This window comes from Thamnophis sirtalis, unplaced genomic scaffold, assembly GCF_051295495.1.
Source record: "Thamnophis sirtalis isolate CommonGarterSnake01/CBP01778 unplaced genomic scaffold, rThaSir2_p1.2 scaffold_6, whole genome shotgun sequence".
NCBI classification, from domain to species: domain Eukaryota; kingdom Metazoa; phylum Chordata; class Lepidosauria; order Squamata; family Natricidae; genus Thamnophis; species Thamnophis sirtalis.
In genome coordinates this window covers 63,304,033-63,327,157 of record NW_028261386.1, presented here as the reverse complement: position 1 = coordinate 63,327,157, position 23,125 = coordinate 63,304,033, and the positions used below count along the sequence as shown (strand labels likewise).

General features: G+C 36.0%; 2 protein-coding genes across 3 annotated transcripts; one reads left to right on the top strand and one right to left on the bottom strand.

The window, feature by feature from the left end:
• The first annotated feature begins 63 nt into the window (after nucleotides 1-63).
• On the top strand, nucleotides 64-18,461 carry CEBPZ (CCAAT enhancer binding protein zeta). Its single transcript, XM_014071696.2, has 16 exons — nucleotides 64-210; nucleotides 1,029-2,566; nucleotides 4,061-4,292; nucleotides 5,898-6,054; nucleotides 6,625-6,713; nucleotides 7,505-7,558; nucleotides 8,192-8,294; nucleotides 8,386-8,454; nucleotides 10,061-10,127; nucleotides 13,356-13,456; nucleotides 13,788-13,845; nucleotides 15,723-15,916; nucleotides 16,161-16,253; nucleotides 16,906-16,964; nucleotides 17,050-17,131; nucleotides 18,136-18,461. Exons 1-16 carry the CDS (start codon nucleotides 112-114, stop codon nucleotides 18,270-18,272), a joined length of 3,132 nt encoding a protein of 1,043 aa, XP_013927171.2. The 5' UTR covers nucleotides 64-111; the 3' UTR covers nucleotides 18,273-18,461.
• Nucleotides 17,961-23,123, bottom strand: CEBPZOS (CEBPZ opposite strand). Of its 2 annotated transcripts, XM_087717985.1 has the most exons (5): nucleotides 22,995-23,123; nucleotides 20,357-20,482; nucleotides 18,606-18,650; nucleotides 18,320-18,404; nucleotides 17,961-18,236 (listed from the first exon to the last, which is right to left on the bottom strand). In XM_087717985.1, the coding sequence occupies exons 2-4, from the start codon at nucleotides 20,460-20,462 to the stop codon at nucleotides 18,322-18,324; spliced, it is 234 nt and encodes a 77-aa protein (XP_087574111.1). In that variant the 5' UTR covers nucleotides 20,463-20,482; nucleotides 22,995-23,123; the 3' UTR covers nucleotides 17,961-18,236; nucleotides 18,320-18,321. The 2 variants fall into 2 exon arrangements, with proteins under 2 accessions (XP_087574111.1, XP_013927214.1); XM_014071739.2 differs by having other exon boundaries at nucleotides 17,961-18,404.
• Between the last annotated feature and the right edge of the window lie 2 nt (nucleotides 23,124-23,125).

Below are 23,125 nucleotides of genomic sequence, written 5' to 3'. Positions count from 1 at the left end.
TAGTTCGCTTATTTGCTCCCTATCTTCCAAGTCCTTTTTCTTGAGAGGTGGCTCCGCCCTCTTTCCCGGAAACGAGGGGAATCGCTCTGCGTGCGTGGTCTGTCCGGGAAGATGGCGCCGCCGGAGAGTGAGGAGATAGATAGCGACGATGGGGCCGAGGATGAAAGTGAATTTACGCTGGAGGAGGTGCTGCGCCTCGGAGGGACTAAAGTAAGAGACAATCCCTAAAGCAGTAAGGACCGGAGTATTGTGAAAGCACGTGTTTAGGAGGGAAGCTGAAATCCTTGGCAGAACATTGAATTAACATTGGGGGGGGGTGTTTCTTATTTATTCTAAGAGTTGGTTGAGTGTTGTATCTCCACTTCCCCCCGTGACATGTCTGATCAAGATAAAGTCCTTGGTGTCCGGGCATTTCTCAGATTGCTGGCCTCCAGATGTGTGGAGAAAACAAACCCACATTCCCCAAATGCCAAAATTATGGCATTTTTGTTCAGCATCTGGTTGGCCACTGAGAATACCTTGTGAAACTAGATAGCAAGCAGGATTTTGCCAAATACAGCCAGTATCTCTGGCACAGAAGTGCATTTAAATGATAAACTTTAACAGATGATGATGCTTGCAAAAATCTTGAAAATATAGTTACCATGGTTTTAGATTGAACAATTTGGGAACAGATTACCTATGCTTTTCTTTTTTGTCAGTGGCAAAAGCTCAGGACACTTGGTTGAGCTGTTAATGTTAAACACACCCCAAATGCAAAATATAACATTTCTCTTAGCATATTTGTGACTGTTTATTAAAATCCTAACCTAAAAGCAAAACATTGTCTTTCTGTCAGTCTTATAAATTAGATACAGGAAACTTTAATATTCCACTGTTCTGATTTTAACAAATTTCCAAGGTTTCTTTGTTTTGGGTTACTTGCAATATATCTTGTAATTTCCCTGTTCGATTTAACTGCTTATCACCTGATTATCAGTTGTAAATTAAAGACACTAATATTAGCTTCTTGATTTCATTTTATACAGCAAGAGTATATTATGCTTGCTGCTTTGAATGAATCAGAAGAGCTTGTGGATGGTGGCAAAAAAGGAGCAATTGATGATTTAAATCAAGGTGAATTAGAGGCATTTATAAATTCACTAGGTGTGAGCAAATATTCAAAAAAGTTCCTGGAAGAAGAAGACGAGAAGGAAGCAGCAACAGAACTAAAGAAAAAATCTCCCACAAGTGAAAATGCCAATCAAAAAAGAGTAAATGTAATTACGGCAGGAAAAAAAGAAAAAGAAAAAAAAGAAAACAAAATCAACGCTCAGTTGACTACTGCTAAAGATAAAGTGAAAAAGCCAGTCCCCATTAGCAATGAAAACAGTACACCGGTGCTGAAAACAAAGAAAGCAAAGGAAGAAGAAGCTTTTCAGTTTCATGTGCGACAGGTATTGCTGATAAAACCAGGGGGGAAATGGTATGACCTGGAGTATACTAATGAATTTTCTGCTGAAACTCAAAATCAATTTCTTGTATCCAGATGCAAAGCCTTGGCTGAAAAACTTTATGAACAGGAAATAAACCTGTACAAAAACAACACAAATTTGCAGAAAGGATCATCATCTGCATGGATGAAGACAATGGTATCATCAGGAACACTTGTTGATAGAATGGCTGCCATGACTCTTCTTATCCAAGATGCTCCTGTTCACTCACTTCAATTTATAGAGATCCTGGTTAATATGATCAAAAAGAAAGGCAGCAGAAGGCAGAGCTTAATGGCATTGGATACTTTCAAAGAACTTCTCATGTCTCATCTCTTGCCAGATACTCGGAAACTGCACACTTTCTCTCAACATCCTTTTGACAATCTGGAGAAGCTTTCAAGTGGCAACAGGGATTCAAGAGACAGGCGTCTAATATTGTGGTATTTTGAGCATCACCTGAAGCACTGGGTTGCTGAGTTTGTGCAAGTGTTAGAATCACTGACTCATGATCCCTTGATAGCAACAAAGGGCCGTGCACTATCCACAGCCCATGAATTGCTCTGTAATAAAGTAGAGCAAGAAAAGGCTTTCCTTGTTCAGTTGGTCAATAAACTGGGAGATCCTCAGAACAAAGTAGCCACTAAAGCATCTTATCTTCTTGAGACTTTGCTTCATAAGCATCCCAATATGAAAGGAGTAGTGTGTAATGAAGTGGAGAGGCTTCTCTACAGATCAAACATTAGTCCCAAAGCACAATACTATGCAGTTTGCTTTTTGAACCAGATAGTTCTTAGCCATGAAGAAAGTGAACTGGCTAATAAACTCACAACACTCTACTTTTGTTTTTTCCAATCTTGCATCAAGAAGAAGGATGTTGGGTCTAAAATGCTTAGTGCTCTACTGACTGGAGTGAATCGAGCATATCCTTATGCTCAGACAAGCAGTGAAAAAATAAAAGACCAAATGGATACCTTGTTTAAAGTTTTACACATTGTGAACTTCAATACTAGCATACAGGCCTTGATGTTGCTGTTTCAAGTGATGGATTCTAATCAGACTATCTCTGACCGATATTACATAGCCTTATATAAGTAAGTGCCATGCATATTTTTGATTTGTCAAATATTGTTTTCTCAATAATTACATATTTTAAATATATCTTTAAATTGTGATATTATACACATTGCATTTCAATCACCTCTCCATACCAACTAATCACTCACATCTACTAATAACAGTGGATAGGTAACCTGTCTTTTGGGAGAGTTCATGCATGTATAAACTATTTGGTTTTTAATGGTTTTTAAATAATACTTTAATTAAAAATTACAATTACAAAGATAAAAATATAAACTTAAAAGGATTAAACGAAAGAATGGAAAATGCAGAAAAACAAGTACAGTAAAGAAAAAAGAAATTGAAAAGAAATGATATCCCACTTCATCACAACTATACATGATTTTAGTAATTTATCACTTCTCTTAAAATACAACAAATGATCTCTTCTTCCCACATCCCATCTCTTATCTATTACCAACTCCTTAAAGCTACCACATTGCAGTTCTAATTATGAAAATCCATTAAAGGATATCAAGAGATAATATATCTATTTTAACCCTGATAAAATTAAGCCAACTTTATATTCCTTTTATTTTTAACTGAGTTCAAATAATATCCTAGAACTTGATTTCTTTTCATATGTCAGTCCAAAAGTTCCTAATATCTGAGAAGTATTTAATAAGCCATGTTTGAAAGTAATTAGAAAAGAAGATATGCGAACCTGCAGTGTCTCTAAAGGCACTGACTGTGGCTTGAGCAAGATGGAGATGTTGCTGTCTCGAGAGTTCTAATCCCAATGGAGACTGCTGTCTTGCAGTCTCCTCACGAGGAGCAGCTGTATGGTGAACAATCTCAAGTTCTCTTGTCCAGAGAGGAATTCTGATGAACTGATCTACTCTGGTTCTTCGTTCCACAATGTTTGCCAGCTCTGCTTTTAGCCATGTCCCCCCCGCCCCCATGTCCCCATTTTTTATGCTTTTAGTAATTTTTTAAATCTTCCTTCTGAAATTCTGATGGTTGAAACAAGAACTCTTATTGTAACCAGAATTTCTTCTGCCATTTAAAATTCACAGTTTAGTGATAATGTAAACCTGAAATTGCAATGAGTATGAAATTCTTCATGAAGGCTTGATGATTTTTAAAAACCATTTCATAAACAAGTTGTTGTATTAGGATTGTTCATTTTTTAATTTGTAAACACATATTTAAACATGCTTTTAACTGTAACACATTTATCCTTAAATTTAATTGAATGCAAATAATCATAGCATAGTGCTACCAAAGATCCAACAAAAGGATGTGTCCTCCTTTTGGTCCTTCTGTCCCCTTATATCCAACAGGCATGTGCATAAAATCAAATATTGTGCAGTTTTGTGTTTGGTTTTGTAAATTTGGTGACTAAATGAATAAGTTGAGTACCATAGTATAGTTAGCTTCTGTAAAACTCTCTAGGTTGTCTTGTTAAGCATGTAGTGGAGATACATAAGAAAATATCTGCAATGATCTAATGTGAATATTTTTTGCAGGAAGTTGCTAGATCCTGGAGTAGCATTATGTGCCAAACCATCCATGTTTCTCAACCTTGTCTACAAATCTTTGAAGGCTGACACAGTATTGCGACGAGTTAAAGCTTTTGTGAAACGATTACTTCAAGTCACTTGTGGACAAATGCCACCATTTGCCTGTGGGGCTCTGTATCTTGTGTCTGAACTTCTGAAAATAAAACCAGGCTTATGGGTACAGCTGCAGGATCATGTGGTATGATATGTTCCGGTTGCATGTTTTTTTTTAGCCTACTTTATCTACTGACTTCATTTTTTAAATTGCTTAGACTGTTTGCAGATGCTTATTTACCAATGATCCTTTAGTTGAGAGCACCAACTATTAGTGGTGTATTGTGTATAATTAAAGTCAGATGGATCTGAGGAATAATATCTTTCCCACTGAGTTGTAATAGTTGAAAAATAACAATAGCACCTAGACTTATATACCACTTCATAGTACTTTACAACCCTGTTTAAGTGGTTTACAATGTCAGCATATTTCCATCAACAGTCTGGGTCCTCATTTTACCGACTTTGGAAGAATGGACAGCTGAGTGAACCTTGAGCCTGGTGAGATTCAAACTGCCAAATTGCAGTTAGCTGGGAGTCAGTAGAAGTAGCCTGCAGTACTGTGCCACCACAACCCATCAATAATTGGGTGTAATTTATAATTATGTTTTATTTTCAAGACCAAAATAAATATCAGACCCTATGCTGGAGATCATATACTGAATTTCTAAATGAAATCATTGCAGAATAATTTTAAGTATTTGTGAACTGTCTCGAAATTCAGTTTGTTCTAGTGGTTAAGGTATTGAAGTTGGACCATAATAGCTACCTTAGGTGTGAAAGTCAGTTGGATAGCCTTGGGCCCTAGGAATGAAACAGAGCAAATCACTTTCAAAACACTCTGTAGAAAAATGCATGGACTTGCAGTAGGAGTCAAGGTTGACTTGAATTTTTCCTCCAAAAACACTCCCTTGAAATAAAGGTTATGATTTAAAGGTTGTTTTGTCAAAGAAATGGTATATGAGACACAATCAGTTTTAAAATGTATAATTGTGTTAGGTCCAATTAAGCTGTCCCCCAAAATAATTACATTTTAGGAAAAAAAGAGTTTCATTCTTGTTGATACTTGGGTTTCCATTAGGTTTTATTAGTTAATGTGCTATTGCATTGTTTTAAAACCCTAAATGTAATTTTGTGGACCACAAAATTTAAAATAAGTTTAAAATAAGTACCATACAAAATAAGTTTAAAATAAATACCATACAAAAACAATTCTGGGATTCAGATTCGATTCTGAAGATGTAGATATTTAACTCTGTAATTTTACACATGTTTAACAGTAAAGACTACTCCAATTAAGATTGGAGATAAGACTATTAAAATGTAATGAAATATAAATTCTATTCACCGATGTGCCTTATGTAAGCTTCTGACATTTGCTTTTGCTTTCACAGTTTACTCTTCAAACTGTTTTTTGCTGTTTTGAAGCAGCTTTCTGTCTACGTTTATGAACTATTGAAACTATTTCTGTGATTTTTGCAAGTTAATATCAAACTGCATCTGCTTGCTTATCTTTTAAAACAGTGGTCCCAAATCTTTCCGGAACCATAAACCAGCAATGGAGGCTGGGGGGGGGAGGGGGGGAGATGGTTTTGCGTGCACACTTGCTGCTCGTGCAAATGGAGCTTTGTGTGCTTGCCTGCTGCTTGTGTGGCCTGGTTTGCAGGACCAGGGGCTAGGGACCCCTGTTCTAAGAGCTATCTTGTTTTCTATATTGACCATTCTTGCTTAAAACTGATTCTTTCTATAGGAATCAGATGATGAAGAACATTTTCATGATCTTGAAGAACAAGAAGAAAACCTGGTAGATGCAGACAAACAGATACAAAATGAGGATATGGAACAGTCTACAAAACCCCATAACCAGGCTTCAGAGGCATCTTGGATACATCACCAGAATCTATCAGGTAAAAATGTTTTGAAAATCTGTTTGTTCAACAATCATTATAATAGGGTTTGAAGTTTTAGCAGATTGTTTTAAAATTTTCAGGATTTAATTTGAGGAACATTATTCAAAGCTAGCTATGTCATATGAAAGAGTTAAGAGAGTCAGCAGAAAGATGAATACTAAAGTGGATAGGTCATTAATTTTCCCAATATTTTTTTTAAAATAAGACTACAGAATGGGAATTGAAGTAATAGGAATTTTGTTGGGCTAAGAGTCAAATTCTTCCAAGAAGAATTCTTAATTTCTTGATCACTTGGATTCCTGCTTTATCTAAAATAGCTCATTCTCTTTCTACTATCATATTATTAAAAACTGTACTTGGAATAGTAGAAGCCATTAGTTTGCCATGCTGCTCTTCACTATCTTTTGCCATGTAAACCACATGAGCTTTGGCTCCAGGACATAAAATACACAATAGCTAAGTTGGGGAAGTTGTTTATTGCAAAAAAGTCTATTTCTTGCTCCGTTCTGTTAATTAGGTATTTCTGTTAATTATTTTGGAAAGTAATAAAAATCTATTCTTTAACAGGTGGCAAAGGCACCGGTAGCTATGACCCATTATCCCGAAACCCTTCCTACTGTGAAGCTGATAGAACAAGCTTTTGGGAACTGAAGAAGGTACAAATTTTCAAGTATGAAAAATCAGAGGAGAAATCTGCCGAATGTGATCATTATATAGTACAGTTACACACACATACACATACACCAATTCATCTATGCTGCTTCAGTCATTTGATAGTCATTCTGTTCCACCTGTTGATGATATCATTAGCTATACCTCATGCTGCTTTCCCAGGCAAAGCACAAAATAAGTGAGTGTCTGAGCCAAAAATGGTTTCCCACTTTCTACACCATTAGTTACAGAGTACACAGACTCAAATTCCTCCTTACTTTCAATGTCTTGGATAAGTCATGTTTCTTACCCTAATCTCCTTCACAGGGAGCTTGTGAAGTTGAAATGAGGAATGCTCTGTCTTAAGATCCAAATGGAAAGACAAAAGTAGAATTGCACAATTAAATGAAATAATAAAATGTGATTTCCTATCTTAGGACAGTGAGGATAATTATTCAATTACATATTTATACTTAGCAAACTATAAATACATTTTTGGGAACTCAGGAAGGTACTGTTTAGAGGACACAAGATGAATAGTCACTCAGGTGTGGTATTAGAAGGAACGGAAATGCTAATCTTTCTCTTTCCTGTATTTCATTCAGTTTTAGATATGCAGGTTTGAGTATTTGTAGAACTTTAGTATTAAAAAATGTATTATACCAAAGAAATTACGGTACTAAATGTTTGTACTGTGCAATTATTTTTCCCTCTTGACTTGTTGAATAACTCTTTGTAGTCTTAACAGAGATTTCAGCATCTTAAAGTATTGAACATAAAACTTTGGTCTTTCTAGCTTTCAGAACACTTCCATCCATCTGTGGCTGTTTTTGCAAAAAGAATTCTAGAGGTTAGTTGAATTTCTTATTTTCCTTTACATTTTGTCTATGAATTTTAGAGAAAGGTTCTCCCATCCCAAAACACAGAAAGGAAGCAAAAAGCAAATGGTGTAATTTACCTATCAGTTTAGTTTAATGTGGCCATCTTGCCAATTGATTATATTAAACATAGACATCGTTTAGACATAGACTTTGTCAACGTATTTCAAGATGCAGATACTTGATTTTCATTTCAACAAGATAAACTGATTGATTCTATTTGTTTGGTATTTTCAAGTCTACTGAGTAGAATAGGAAGAGTTATTACTATCTTGTTTATTCTTTAAGCAACTGGATATACTGTTTTGATCCAGATTATACAGAATTACAATTTCCCCCAACAGTTTAAGTAATCAGTGTCATAGCCTAGCAATTCTTCCTGTAAGTAGTTCACTTTAAGTAGATAAGACTTGTGTAGCTAATCACATTTATATGGCTCCCCATGTCACAGGAAGTGACTGGGTAGGGTATAATAATAAAAAATAGAACATGTATAAAATAATTATAAAAACAAAAATAGCATTAACGTTAAAATTAAAATTTCCACTGGCATATTTCTTGATGCTAACTATAAATGTGATTTTTTCTCTCTCTCTCTGATGCAGGGTAATTACATTGAATATTCAGGTGATCCGCTACAGGATTTCACATTAATGAGGTTTTTGGATCGTTTTGTTTATAGAAATCCCAAAGCTCACAAAGGCAAAGGTATGAAGCCTTTATTTTAGTAAAGCATCAAAGATTAAAGTTAACATGAGCAACTTATAAGTTTGTTTGATCTCTTAACTTATTTTTGCAGAGAATACTAGTAGTGTGGTAATGCAGCCAAAGAAGAAACAGTCCATGAATGATGTGCGAAACCTGGCAGGTAAAATACCTTGCAATTCTAAAGATTATCACTAGTAATTTCCTGTCATTATTATAACACTGATGTAATATCCAACAGTTTCAATAGAAGCTATAAAATGTGTTATGTTCATTGAATATCATTCACTGAAGTCTCCTGAATCAGAGGGTCCTATGAACAGAATTGCCTATTATACAAGGGAAGTTTTCTGCTATTTCTCCTGCAGCTCCCAAAATACTAACTACATTTTTCTGGAGTTTTCCTCAGTTCTCTAAAGAAAATTTGGACTGGATCGCATTCAATGGTCTTAGGGATAAAGGAGATAATTAGCAATCACATTTGTTTCTTCCATTCCTAGAGGTTTCCATTGGATCGAAGATATTTTCATGAATGCAAATGTAGGAGATACTCAATTTTCTGATATAATTAAAAATAGTTTTTTTGGGGGAGGGGGGCATTTCTCCTTAGGCAGAGAAAGCCCCAACCTTTTGGGCACCAGGGACTGGTTGTGTGGCAAGAGATTTTTCTGCAGGCTGGAAGGGATGTGGTTTTGTATGCTGCCTGCATCCTGCAAATGGGGCTTTGCTTGTTTGTGTGGCCCGGTTGCTAGCATGCCATAGATAGGTGTTGGTCCACGGACTGGAGGTTACCACACAATTACATTTTTCTGACTAAATGGTTTAAACAAGGAATGTAAACTTTCTTAAATATATTATATAATGAATGTATTTGTTCTGATATTGGTATATCAGATATTGGTATATCTGGTATTGGTGTTTGCTTTGAGTAAAATTTCAAATTGGCAGCTAGTCTGAAGAATTGTTGAAATATTATATATCTTTCTAATTCCAAGAACTGATATCTTTTTGTCCAGCTTCATTCTCATGAATTTAGAGTAGCGATTAGAACTGGATACAAGAGGAGGAATAGGGAAGATTTGTCTCTCTACTTTTCCCTTAAGAATTTGAGTACAGTATACACACCAGACATACCTATATAATTTTAATTCAGAAGGAGTTTTTTTTAACTTGCCTTGGAATTTTGTAAATAGGGCATTTTCAGTAGCATTGTGATAATGAATGCTTTTTAAAGGGAAAAAGATCTAAAAAGTTTGGAGGATTGTAAGAAGATAAATAAACTGTAGTATAAATCATCTAAATCATCATTTTCTTTATTCTCCTGGGATGCTGGTACTTCATCAACGAATCCCTCCAGCAGCAGAGGGACATTAGATGGATGCAATTCCCAATGAATCTAAATAATTGAATTCTCCATGTTATAACACTTCTTTTCGTTAAAGCTTTTGAATCAAATTAATTTATTTAAAATACTTTGAAATGATATTGGTAATTTCAAATTGTGTTGTGCTTTGGAATCCAAATGGAAAGAAATCATTGTAGTCACATCTCTTATTCAGTAAATTTAGGATAGGAAATAGGAAACTTATGCATCTGGTCTTAAATGTCCCAAGTTCCAGAGTTGTTGCTTCTTGTCAGCCTTATATTATTAAGAATTTAATGTGTTAATAGGTTTCTGTTGTTTATATAAATCTATTTTTATATGGAGCTAGCAGCATTAATCAGTGTAAGAGCAATCTATATGACATATTTAATATTTCTATTTCTAGTGAATAGTAAAGAATTCCTTTCACAAGATGAAAGCAAAATACCTGTAGACGAAGTATTTTTCCACAGGTAATTACATATTTTTTAAAATTATACTTGGTATACCAGTTATTCTTTTATCCTTGACTGGGTGTGGGGAGGGTTTTTTCTTCTTCTTACAAGTGCATATTATCTTTAGAGTTTTTATTACAGCAGTGCTTGTGCAAATCTCATAATTAATACAATTATATAGAATAGGGAGGGGATTGTCGAGAGGGGAAAATTAATGTCGAGGGCTTTTAAAAACTAAAGGAGAAAGGATACATAATAAAATGCAATAGCTTCTCTCTATTCCAGTGATGGGCAACCTTTTTGGCGTGGTGTGTCAAAAATCGGCAAAAAATCAAGCATAACTCGCGTTGTGTGTCACTTCGACAAAAACATAATTTTGCGCAATTTATAGTTGCTGCTAATGGCGCTCACAGTTCCCGTTGGCACTCCGCTGTTCCCTGCTGTGGTGCGGTCGTAACCGACAGTCCCAGGAGTAGACTCTCTGTGCCGGCCTGACTGGAGAGAGGCGCGCACTGTTCCCGCGCTCCTCTCCTGCGGGTCCTCCCTTGCCGCGCTGATGACGTGTGTGCGCATGGCATGCACGCCTTACCAGCAGCCCCTGCGCTCAGAAAGGGGCGGCGGCGATACAGTAAGTGAGTGTGGGCGGGGGAAATCACACGTCCCACCCCCCCCCCCGTTCCTCCAGCACAGATTCTTTCATCCTCGGCGGCCGTGCAGGAGCCGAGGATGAATCGCATGAAATCCTGTGCGTGTCACCCCAAATGGCTACGCGTGTCAGCACTGACACGCGTGTCATAGGTTCGCCATCACTGCTCTATTCGATCATCATCAGTTTCAGTAGCTGTTTTGGGAAATCTTGCTATTGATTTTTCAGCCCTGATATTCTGCTATTTAAAAGTAGAGAGCCAAGCCCTCACAAAAAATCTTGCCTTGATAACATCTTAGGACATAGTATTTTGCAATGTATTCAAAAGAATCGCTTCAACAAGAGTGCTAGCACCAGATTAGCATCCTCCTTGAAGCATTAAATCAGCTATGTTGTCTGGAAAACTTTCATGGCTCCTTCAAAGACTGTCTCTAGCTATTTGCATCTGTGTCAATTGACTCCCAGTAGGATGCCTAGCAAAATGAAGCCTGTTGAATCACTTACGTCAATCAAAATCAATATTAAGGAACTAACAGTACACAAGAGAGTAGGAAAGGTAAACAATAGCAAATAAATAGAAATGACTGGCTGGAAATTGTAATAGATCAGTGAACAAATAAATCCAGACTTTTCACTTGAAGCAGAAATGACCAGGCTCAAATGATCTTGCTTGGAACACATTAGGTGAACACTTTGCTTTCTGGAGAAAGTTTGTTGCTGGGAATGATGGAAGAAAAGAGAATGCAGCAAGGTGGATGGACTCATTCACACTGGCAATGGGTGCATTGTTGGAAGACCTGATGAATCAGGTTAGGGACAGATTGTCATGGAGAAAATTACCCATGTGGACACTCACAGTTGACACTGATTTGATGGCATCTACTGTATTTTTCGGAGTATAAGATGCACCGGAGTATAAGACTCACCAAGGTTTTGAAGAGGCAAATTAAAAAAAAAGTAGGTAGGTAGATAGAGAGATAGAGAGGGAGAGAAAGAGAGAAATACGGTAGGTAGATAGGGAGAGAGTAGTTTGGTAGGTAAATAAAGGGAGAGAGAGAGAGAGAGAGAAAGATAGATATAGAAATACAGTAGGTAGGTAGGGAGAGAGAAAGGGTGTAGGTAGGTAGGTAGAGGGACAGAGAGAGAAATTCAGAGAGAAATACAGTAGATAGGGAGAGCGAGAGTAGGTAGGTTGGTAGGTAGAGGGATAGAGAGAGAAATAGAGTAGATAGGAAGGGAGAGAGTAGGTAGGCACATAGGTAGATAGAGGGCGGGGAGAAAGAAATACAGTATAGGTAGAGTGAGAGAGACAGAGAGAGAGTAGGTAGGTAGGTATGTTTCCAGGTGTATTTATCCATGTGCTGAAGAAGGAAATTGCTGACAATCTGTAGTACCTAAGACTTTCTTTCTGCTGGCACAGCACTTGATCAATGTAATTCTCATCAATCAGTTAAAGAGCTTTTCAAAAGGGGAAAAAAAGTTTTTGCACTCTGCAAACCTCCCTTTTTAAAAAAAAGATATGAAGAGTGTTGGAGGGGGCTTGCAGAGTGCTCCTGGGGGAGGGAACCAAAAACGAGCAAAAAATGCCCCGCTTTTTGCGAAAACAGGCCCATTTTTTGTCATAAAAATTGCATGCATAGTCTTATGGAGGCTTATAAAGTACTGCTGGGGGTTGGGTGCGGGGGGCGGGAATCGTTCCATTTATTGCTCATTTCTGCTCTCCGCAGCCTCCAGGAGCTCTCTGAAAGCCTCCATAAGGGTATGCATGGCCATTTTGGTGAAGGGGTGGGGCTTCGGGAGACAAAAAATGTATTCAATGTATAAGACGCACCCAGATTTTCAGCCTCTTTTTTGAGGCAAAAAGGTGCATCTTATACTCCAAAAAATACGGTAATACTCAATTCATAAAACAGAAATAGGTCAAAATAATTTTACATATTTGTCATACTATATTACTGGGGATTGTTGAAGGGTTCTATTTTTTATCTCAAAGCAGTATATGGCAAAATTTTCTTTGTTAATTGGAAGAAATGCTTTCACAGTTGGCCTAAAAAAGCCTAAAAGTTTCTAAGTGATGTATAATGGAATCCAAATATATGATACAACCATTTAATAAATATATTTGCTTTTCTCATAAATCAAAACTACTGTTAAGGTAGCACCAAAAAATAATAATGGATGACTAGTCTTCAAAGTTCCAGCCATTTCAGGAATCCCATGCCCATGGTCATGTGATTAGGATCTGAATGCTTGGGTCATGATTATGGTGTCGGGGAGCCACAGTCATGTAACCACTATTTGCAACCTTCCCTGCTGTCTTCTCATAAGCAAGGTCAATGAGGAAGCTACCAGGGAAGGTGGCAAGTTGCCTCTTCCTGCTTAATGACCTGCATGTATTGGGGTTATGATTGCATTGCTTAGCAATGACGATCCTGGTCCCCATCGCCATTGTAATCTGAGGACTACCTGTAATGACTTTAAAATGACATAGTGTTTATAAAAGTAAAATCCTGAACCGTGTTTGTATTACTTTAACAGATTAGACATATCACAATAAACTAGTTTTATGTGGACATGTACAATATTCTTTTGATTCTCAGATTTTATAAAAAATTAGACTTGGACAAAGAAAAAAGGAAGCCTGTGGGGGATGATGAAAGTATAGAAGATGTGGATGATGAAGAATTTGAAAAAGCATTAGGTAAGGCTATGCATATTGTTCTATTCGTCCTTGTAAGTAATCATAAATGATACACAGAACATTTGATTTCCTTTGAATGTGACAGTTACTATTTGACGTCAGTCTTAAAATCCTGAAAATGCTTTCATTTCTTTCCCACCTATACTAAAGAGAATTAAGTTACTTTAAGTTAACTACTAATATTTTCTTTTAGGGTTTAATTCATGTTTTGCTAGCTGCTATTTTCCTTCTGTGATTCTCTACAATGAATTATAATAAACTGAACTTTAAAATTTTAAATATTTTAACTTTGACATTACAATATTGTACTTCTGAACCTAATTTCTTTCAGATTCATTTGAACAAGACAATTATTTTGGGAACATTGAGAATGATCTTAATTTTGCGGGGTAAGGTTTTTTAAATTCTATATAAATTCTAAAGATTCTAGATAACATTAATAACTGATTTAAACTAGCATTAAGAACTGATTGTTCAGTATATAGTGCATTGATGGCTCAGAACTTTTCTGAACACCCCCCCCCCCCCCGGTTAATATTGTATCACTGAATGGGATTTAGAATAACTCTTCACATTTGAAATACTATTAGCAATCATACAAATTACTGTGAAATTGATGTAATTTTATGCAAAACATAACCATAGAGCATGCTTGTTTTCTTTTAGTTATTTTGCAGGGTTTTGGTTTGAGCAAAAATGAGACACCTCTGAGAATTATCTGTACTTTAGAAAGATCTGAACACACCAAAGTGATTTACCTGATGTAATATCAAAAACTTTTCTTAACCTTTTGCAGTTTTTTAATTGTTTTGTTTAGAAAGGATAAAATGTTTTTGAAACTAATATTTGATTTCTGAAGTGTATGTCTTATGTCCTCGGTCAGCTTGTCCTTGAGATTCAGGAGAAATCTCAGTGTAAATTGCTCAGATCTACATATTAAAATGTACTTCTCTTCCTTATATGAAAATAATTTTGATAGTGTGTATGGAAATAAACTAATCCCGTTTTGAGTTATTTTTTGCCATAATTTGATGTAGATTAGAATTCCTTTTTCATCTAGAAATACAGAGAGTGATATAAAGTGCTTGTGCTTGAAATAAGGAGTATATAAGAAACAGTTGACACGGAGTGTTTACTTTCCCGGCATTCATTATGAAATAAAACTTTGTGTCAACTTTTTTCTATATGCTTTCTATTTCAAGCCCTATTAAATGAAAATAATCAAATGGAAACCCAGTCAAATAAGCAATGGATCATTTTTGGTTGTATCATCTCCCTTCCCCCTCCAATATATTTGCAGTTTAGTGTTTTCTTTATTGAATAGTTTAGAGCACTTTTTTCTTACTGGCCAAGAAGACAGAAACTGGGAGAGCCAATGATGCTTCAGTGTGTGCTTTTGTTCCCATTGGTTCAAGTTTCACATGCTATGAAATGTTAGCGTTACAGGAGAACAGGGATTTGGGATGGAAAGCTGATCAGCATTCTTGAATTATATAAAGAGATTTAGGAGATCAAATTTAACCATTATGTCATTTTGTGAAAGTATCTGCATCAAACCACATTTATAGTACATCCTATACTGTATGTCTATATTTGTGCACATTTATAGCTAGTTCCCAGTGAAAAGTTTCTTTTATCAAGTACTCCAGCTTTGGATCAGAGTTGTAGCAGCAGGCTGGGTGACTTTAAGCCAGTCATTCTCTCAATCCAACTCACCTCACAGGGTTGTTGTAGGGAAAATAGGAAGAGGAAGAATTAGGTATATTCACTGCCTTGAGCTATTTAAGAAAACAACAAAGGCAGGATATAAGTAAATAATTATGGGTGTTGAAATATCACTCTTGGTTTTAGATACTACTATTTCTGATGCAGATTTTTTTATCTTTTTCCTATTGCATAAAGGTTGACCAATTTGTCCAATATAAAGTAATGTAGCATTAATGGCTGTGGTTCTTCAGAATTTCTTACAGTGTAAGGAAGCATTACCAGTAAATTCCTTAATTGAGTTATCTGATTAAATGCAGGTCATAAATTCTAATTTGATTAGCATTCATAAAGTTACGTATTAACGCAATTGTATACTGTTCTAGTCAAAAACACTGGGAGAGATACAGAGAACATAAGCTGGGCTACCTCAAAATAAAGCACCACAATCATAAATAAGATACACTCTTTCTCCAAGTATCTAATCCACAAAGTTCTATTTAAAAAGGAAGATAAGAATTGTGAGAAAAAGTGTATATAAGTTTATTTCCATCATTTTTAGTAATATAAAAGTCAAAAAGAAAAAGAAGAAAAATTCAAATGACGAAACAGAATCAGAAGACTCTGAGGAAGACAATTTTGAGGACCTGGATGATGAGGAAGTCTCTCTGGGTAGTATGGATGAAGACTTTGGGGAAGATATTGATGAAGAGGGAGGGACTTTCATGGATGTGTCAGATGATGATAACACTTCAGGTAAACAATGGTTCCCATAATCCTAAAACTTTTTACTCTTGCTAAAACAGTTAAACCATACAAATAAATTGTTCCACTTTTAAAAGTTATGCTGTAGAAATCCTTGTAGTTAATCAGAGATCTGAAATCTTGTTTCAATATTTGTAGTATGCAAGTGTTTCCAAATGGACATCAAAATTTCATGCTGTAATTTTCAATTTTATTATGTAATACAAGTTTTACTAGCTTTTCTTTTTGTTAACAGATGAAAATAATGACACTGGAATCACACCTGGCAGTAAGAATGGCAAAAGAAAAAAAGAAATGGATTTTGCTGGATCAGTTAAAGATAATATAGGTAAAAGTAATACTTTTAAGACTTGACAAATAAGAAGCATGAGAAATTCATGTTTCTGTCAAAATACCAAGGGATTAGCATAAGTTATCAGAATTATTTTCTTTCCAGTGCACAATCATAAGCCGTTTTAGACTGCACCAGGGATATATATTAGTGACATTTGGAAGGTTTAAAATAAGGGATTTAAATTTATTTATTCAAATGAAAGTAACTCCACATTTTTGCACTGTAATATAATTTCATTGAACCCCACATTCATTTTGTTAAAATGAATGTTGTTTCTAATTTCATTATAAAACAATTTACCAATCAATCTAGTTTTTATATCAGAGGAGTAGCTGGTGTAACATCAACTTTATAAAAAGTAAGAATTTCAGTGAGGGAGAAACATGGAAATGTTTAGTCTATTATTAAATTTATTCCTTCCAAAGGTAGGAAAGTGGTAGGTTCTGTAAATGAAGATGTTGCTGAGTTAAGAAACTAGAACTGTTCATTGTACAATATTTCTATCCAATTCAGATATGTGGATTTTTCTAGTTCTCTCTAGCTTCAGCTGATTCTTTGGCAACTACTTTGTTATACTAATAACAATGAATTCTTGCTTTATGTAAAACTGCACAGAAGCAATTGGTGAACACTCTTTTTCTTTAAGGGCCAAAAAAGAGAAAAAGAAAACTCAAAGATACTGGTGCTGCTGCTGCTGCAGAAGAGGTAAGTATATTGATTTTAGTATCTGTTAAATGGTGTTTAATTTGAAGGCATTCAGAGATCTAATTGTGTTGCATTTCTTTTAAAGTTTGGTCACTTGCTTGATGAAAATATTGGGTCCAAGTTCGACAATATTGGAATGAATGCAATGGCCAACAAAGATAATGCAAGTAAGTAACTTGTATATGAACATCTTTGACATCCCACCTCAACAGGGTGTACCTACTGTAAATTTTCCTACTGATCAGAGCCATCCCTATAGTGTTTATTAGGATTAAGGAAAGTGCATGGAAGTACTTAATATAGTTGTTAAACTGCTTGGTAGTGTCTTTTGTCACTTATATTCTTATTTCATTGCTTGTTGTCGCCAGGGGGCAGGTGTGGACTTATTTTTATTCTTTATATATTGAGTTTTTATTTTTTGTAAGCTGCCTAGAGTCGCTGAAAGTGAGTGGGCAGCCATATAACTTTTCTAAAAAAAAAGATAACTTTTGTGAAAAGGCTTTTAAGCATTCTGCTGTTGAGAGGCTTCCATTTATCATGTTAATTGGAATTTTAATAAACCTGCTACTGCCAGTCCTTTTATGCCTGATTCTTTATTATGCTTAATCTTTTACTTAGCATATAAAATACTTCTTTAGAAGTGCTGGTTAGATTAAACATATATAGAAATATATAAGGATTGTATCCTGCTCTTTATTCCACTGGGAGCCTTGGCTAGATTTCTTTAGCTTCCAAAATAAGGTCAAACCTATATTCAGTCTGTAGTATTTCTATATAGGGATGGAATGTGAAAAGTTTACTTCAAAAAATTATTCACATGAAAAAGCAATTGCCCCAAAGCATAACTGCTGAGACCTCTATTATGTTTTTTTAAATATTCTGAGCTACTTACTTTAGGTATGTTATGAAAAGGCACAAAATATGTTAAAATGCGCAGTAATAAGATTGAAGAGTCTGCTGAAAAACAAAGAAAACAAAAAATGGAGCCTTTTAAAATACCTTTTACATGCTTTTTTAATGAAAAAATGCAACAAGAGTGTTCATGGTTTAATCTTTTGAATATCTTCTGTTACAAATACTTTGCATCCAAATAGAAAACACTCCTTTGAAGTTTAAAGAATGTACTTATTCCATTGATTTATCTAATTTATTCACTGTCTTCCTCTTTTAGATCTCAAGCAGCTCAAGTGGGAGGCAGAACGCGACAAGTGGATTCACAATAAAGATGTGAAAAGTATCATCAGGCAGAAAAAGAAGTTCAGGCATAAACCACTGAAAAACAAACAAAAATACAAGCGAAAAAAATAAATGTAAATTCTTTTGATATTAACTGCTACCAAATTGTTTCTACTTACTTTTAGGGTTTTTTTGTAAGCCATTTCTCTTCATCCATCTCTTTGAGCCCATAAATACCAGCCCACTCATTACTCTTGTAATATACTGTGAAAATAAATAAAAAATGCCTAAAACTTCGTTGAATTAAAAAGGAATTTTGAAGATATGTTTTTGGGTATATTTTTATTCTAATTTTCAGAGGGAAGTCCTGCAGAATGTTATCTGTACCAAACAACTATATTTTTTAAAAATGGCTTGTTTCATGGACAGAAAGAATTGCACTCGATAATTATTAACCAAACATACCTTCCAAAACAGATGGCCACCTTCGCTTCATTTTATGTCTGAAATCTGGAGCAAAAGGAATTTCTATTAGTTACAAAGTACTACAGCAGACTTTAATACAGTAGTAGTACAGCATATACTTTTTTTTACATTATCCTAATCTTTCACAATTCACTAAATATGAAATGGTAGTTTATAAAAGAGGCAGAGCAAAATGTCACCTTATATTTTCAAAACTTTGAATGAAGTTAATATCCAAAGAATTAATGGGAAACTCAGATATTGTGAAATAAAATAAAAATCTCATGTTTCATTAATTTAAAAAATGGAAGGAGTAAGAATAAAGGCCTCAATGTTACAGTGAGATTCCCAACGATCTACACTGGGATTAGCAATATTTAATGCATTCATAAAGTTTAAAGACTAGCAATGAATAAGCTTGTTGATGCAATTTTTTTGATTAAAACAAAATGAAATAATGAAGACCTTTAAAATCTCCTGGAACAATGAGCATTAAAATACAGTTTAGTCTAAACAAGTATAAAGTTATGGACATTTAGAAAAATAATAATATTAATTGCAAATATGCTAGATGGATCTAAGCTAATGCTGACTCCTTTAGAGCAGGGGTAATCAACCTTTTAATACCAACCGCCCACTTTTGTATCTCTGTTAGTAGTAAAATTTTCTAACCACAGTAATGGTGATTTTATGAAAACCTAATGAAAATGTTTTTAAATAATGCTATGACATTTTTTTTAAAAAAATTAATTAAATTAAAAAAAAGGAAAATGCTTCAGTATCGGACAAAACCCCTACCGCCCACCATGAAAGCTGGAACTCCCACTAGTGGGCAGTAGGGAGCAGGTTGACTACCACTGCTTTAAAGCAAGGGTCCCCCATCCCTGAGCTGTGGCCCACTATTGGGCTGTGAGCCATTTGGGACCGGGCTGTGGAAGCAGGCAAGTGTGTGCACGGATCCCCACTTGCACTAGTGATGGGGGCATTTGCCAGTCACTTGCACATAATTATTTTCCCGTACCCGTCACTGGTCTGCAAAGCTGGAAAGATTAGGGAACTTTGCTTTCAAGGATTTTGGAAATAGCGAATAGATTCACAAAAGCATCTCCTTATGAATAAAGGCAAAAGAAAAAGGAACAGGAAAATAACATAAAAATAAGTAATACAAATCTGTAGTTTGATCATATCTGAAATGTGGTTACAGCTCTGGTCATCACACTTCAAAGACAATAGTATGCTGGGAAAGCCGGAAGGAAGAGAAGACTAGCAGACTCAGTTACAGTAGCAACGAGTGTCATTGGGAGACATGAAAAAAAAAGGTTATAGACAGATCATCACGGACATATCTATACAGTGGTTAGTTGAAAATGCCCTTAATGGCACATAAGCAAATCTAATGATAGTGAATGATAGTGAAAGTGCAGGAAATGTGGACCAGTTGCTGCTCTATGAAGATTACAATATTTATGAACTAAGTCAGATTATTTGATAAGTGAGGATGTGTAAAAAAGGTGTTTTCCCATTGTAGATCTAGCACAAGCATACTTACTATATCATCACAGCCTTCAAGAAGCCACACCTTTTCCTGGTCTTGCTCAATAATACCAGGGACACCCAGAAAAATACTACATGGCTTCCTTATGGTGTGACAGTAAGTGTACCAACACTAGAGCCAAAATATTTTTCCCATTTCAGATATGACTGCCCACATCAATGAAGTTACTTCACATAAAGTTGCATCAGATTCTTACCTTCACTCGAGTTCATTTTGTAATACAAAGTATATGCCCCCAGAACTCCAATAATTTCCAAAATTAGAATTTTTTTGAAGAACCTGATGGAAGATTGGGGATTCATTTTTCAGCCAATCCCAAGTCCTAGTGATAAAAGTGAATAGGGATCAGTGGTGACAACATTTCAGTAGTAACTGAAGAACAAGAAATGAAACAACTTTACACAAAGAAGCTGAAAGGGACAGAACTAAGATGTATGTTTTTTCAGATACATATCTCACAGTTTGTTAATAGATCTCAAGTTTGTTAAATCACTGCTGAGGTACTGGATATTCCAATGATTTTTATTTTGAATCAAATATAGTTTACTTCCAACATTCACTCAACAGGCACAACAAGAATGGAATGTTTAGAAGATAGTTCGATCACTTAAGAATGCGTCTTTGTTAATACGTTATGTGTAAATATCTAAGAAATGTTCCAGATTATGTGAATGTGTCCAGTTTTCATCATTAAGTGCAATAAGAGGCAATGTATGATGAAAGGAGGTGAGCCGAGGTGCCGCAGTGGTTAGGGTGCAGTACTGCTGGCCACTTCAGCTGACTGTTATCTGCAGTTCAGCAGTTCTAATCTCACCAGCTCAAGGTTGACTCAGCCTTCCATCCTTCCGAGGTGGGTGAAATGAGGACCCAGACTGTGGGGGCAATATGCTGACTCTGTAAACCGCTTAGAGAGGGCTGAAAGCCCTATGAAGCGGTATATAAGTCTAACTGCTATTGCTATTGCTACTAACATGAGTGATAAATGCAATGGTAATACATTTATTTTGCAATATATCTGACTGATAAAATCACAAAATATGTATAAAGGATGAGCAAATGGGCTAAGGAAATAAAAAAAAATGCATGGAATTGAGTTCCCAAAAGAAAGGGACTAGTTTAAAGCAGTGGTCCCCAACATTTGGAACTTGGTGGCCCAGCTGTGTGTATGGGGGAGAGGGAACCAGGCCATGCCAATGTGCACATGCGTACACTTTTTAACTTGTGAGCGGTGAGCCAGCGTGCATACATATGCAGCTCGAGTCAAGTACAGCTGTACGTGCATGGATGCCAGCCCGCTACATGTAGGAATGGGGTTGCGCACAGGCATGCACCCTGGGCTGCCTCCCGCATGGTCTGGTTCCAAATAGACCGTGGTTTGGTACTGGGCCATGGCCAGGAGACTGGGGACCCCTGCTTTAAAAGACAAAAGGCAATATAAGAATGTATAGTTGATGTAAGCAAAGATTTTCAAGTGAGCAGTGAAATCATTAAAGACAACTAATTTGAGTATTATAATAACTATTCAAGTGTTAGTTGAATTAATCCTGTGGTTTTGAAATAGCCCTTAGTCTGCAAAATGCACTCTTGCGGTTAAATTTTGAAATGAATCTGACCTGACCTGAATTCTAAGCGTAGTGCAATGTAGAGTTAATGCACCGAGTGCCATTGGGGAGATCACATTCTTGTCAACGCTCAGTCACATATAATGACTGACTTGGGCATGACTTTCTCAGCTATTTGTGGAAAAAAATGAGATGAGGGGATGCTTGTGTCCTACCTTCAGATTCTGAAGAAAAGGCAAGATAATCAATTTTTATTATGGCCACAGACCAATATCACAAATAAAAGCATTAAAAGCAACAATAATTAAAAAATAAAAGATAATAAATTACAATTAGTGATGAATTATCAGTGGGCAGTTAAAGTCTGCTTAATTTTGCATACCATATAACAAAATCTGGCCACATTAAGAGAAATTGCTTCATGCTGATCTGATAACAGTAGTTGTACATAAAAGAGATCAATATTTCCCAGTATTTTATTAGGTGAGGTGTCCTATATAGCTGGACATTAGCTATAATTTCAATGGCTCCTTATCCACAAGGGCATAATCTCAAGTCATGGTGTTTTTTTTTTGTATTGGCCCCCCAAATTGTTGTGGGAAGTGCATTGAAGAGCGCTAAGGTTAATGCCCTTTAAATTTTTGGGACAACTATACTATAAAAGTATCTTACTGCTTTAAAAGGTAAAGTTAAGACTGCTAAAAAAACATTCTTGGGAAGAGCAGTCAGATCTGATCTTTGATGTGTAATTTAAGTGCACTAAGTACACCCCCCCAAAGCAGGATACAAATCTATTAAAGATTAAAAGTATAAATATAAAAGCTAACATTCTTCACCGAAATTTGCTTGCCAAAGACTTGCCAAGGTCTTTGTTGATGATTACTTCCATTTTATTATACTGACAGTGGGATGAAATCATATATGACTGCTGTGCGAACAGGTATTTGAATTGATCAGCTTGCTGGGTGGGGGATTCTGGGATCTGAAATCCACACATCTTAAAAATTGCCAAGTTGGAAGAACACGAGGTTAGTCCATCCAAAACACATTTGCTGCTACGGAGAACTGCCATTTGCTCTCCGAAATCAGCCCTTCCTCCTGATTCAGAGGCAAATAAACTCTTCGTTCTAACTTCAGGTCAAACCCGGACTTTCTATGGGTGCCGTCAATGTAGAGATGCTAAGTTTCCGCGCAAAAAACCACGCTGCGGGGCATTGCTCTACTTTTCTCTTGGGATGGAACATGCAAGCAGCAATTACCACTGACACTTACAATCCAACGTCCTCTACGTAAGAGAAGCTTCCGATCTTCCTTCCATGCCTCTTTCCTTCTTACCTCCGAGGGAGGAGCCAAGCCTGTGCGCGCACGCGTAAAATGTTTTTCGAGTCTGGCGGAGCTCAGCG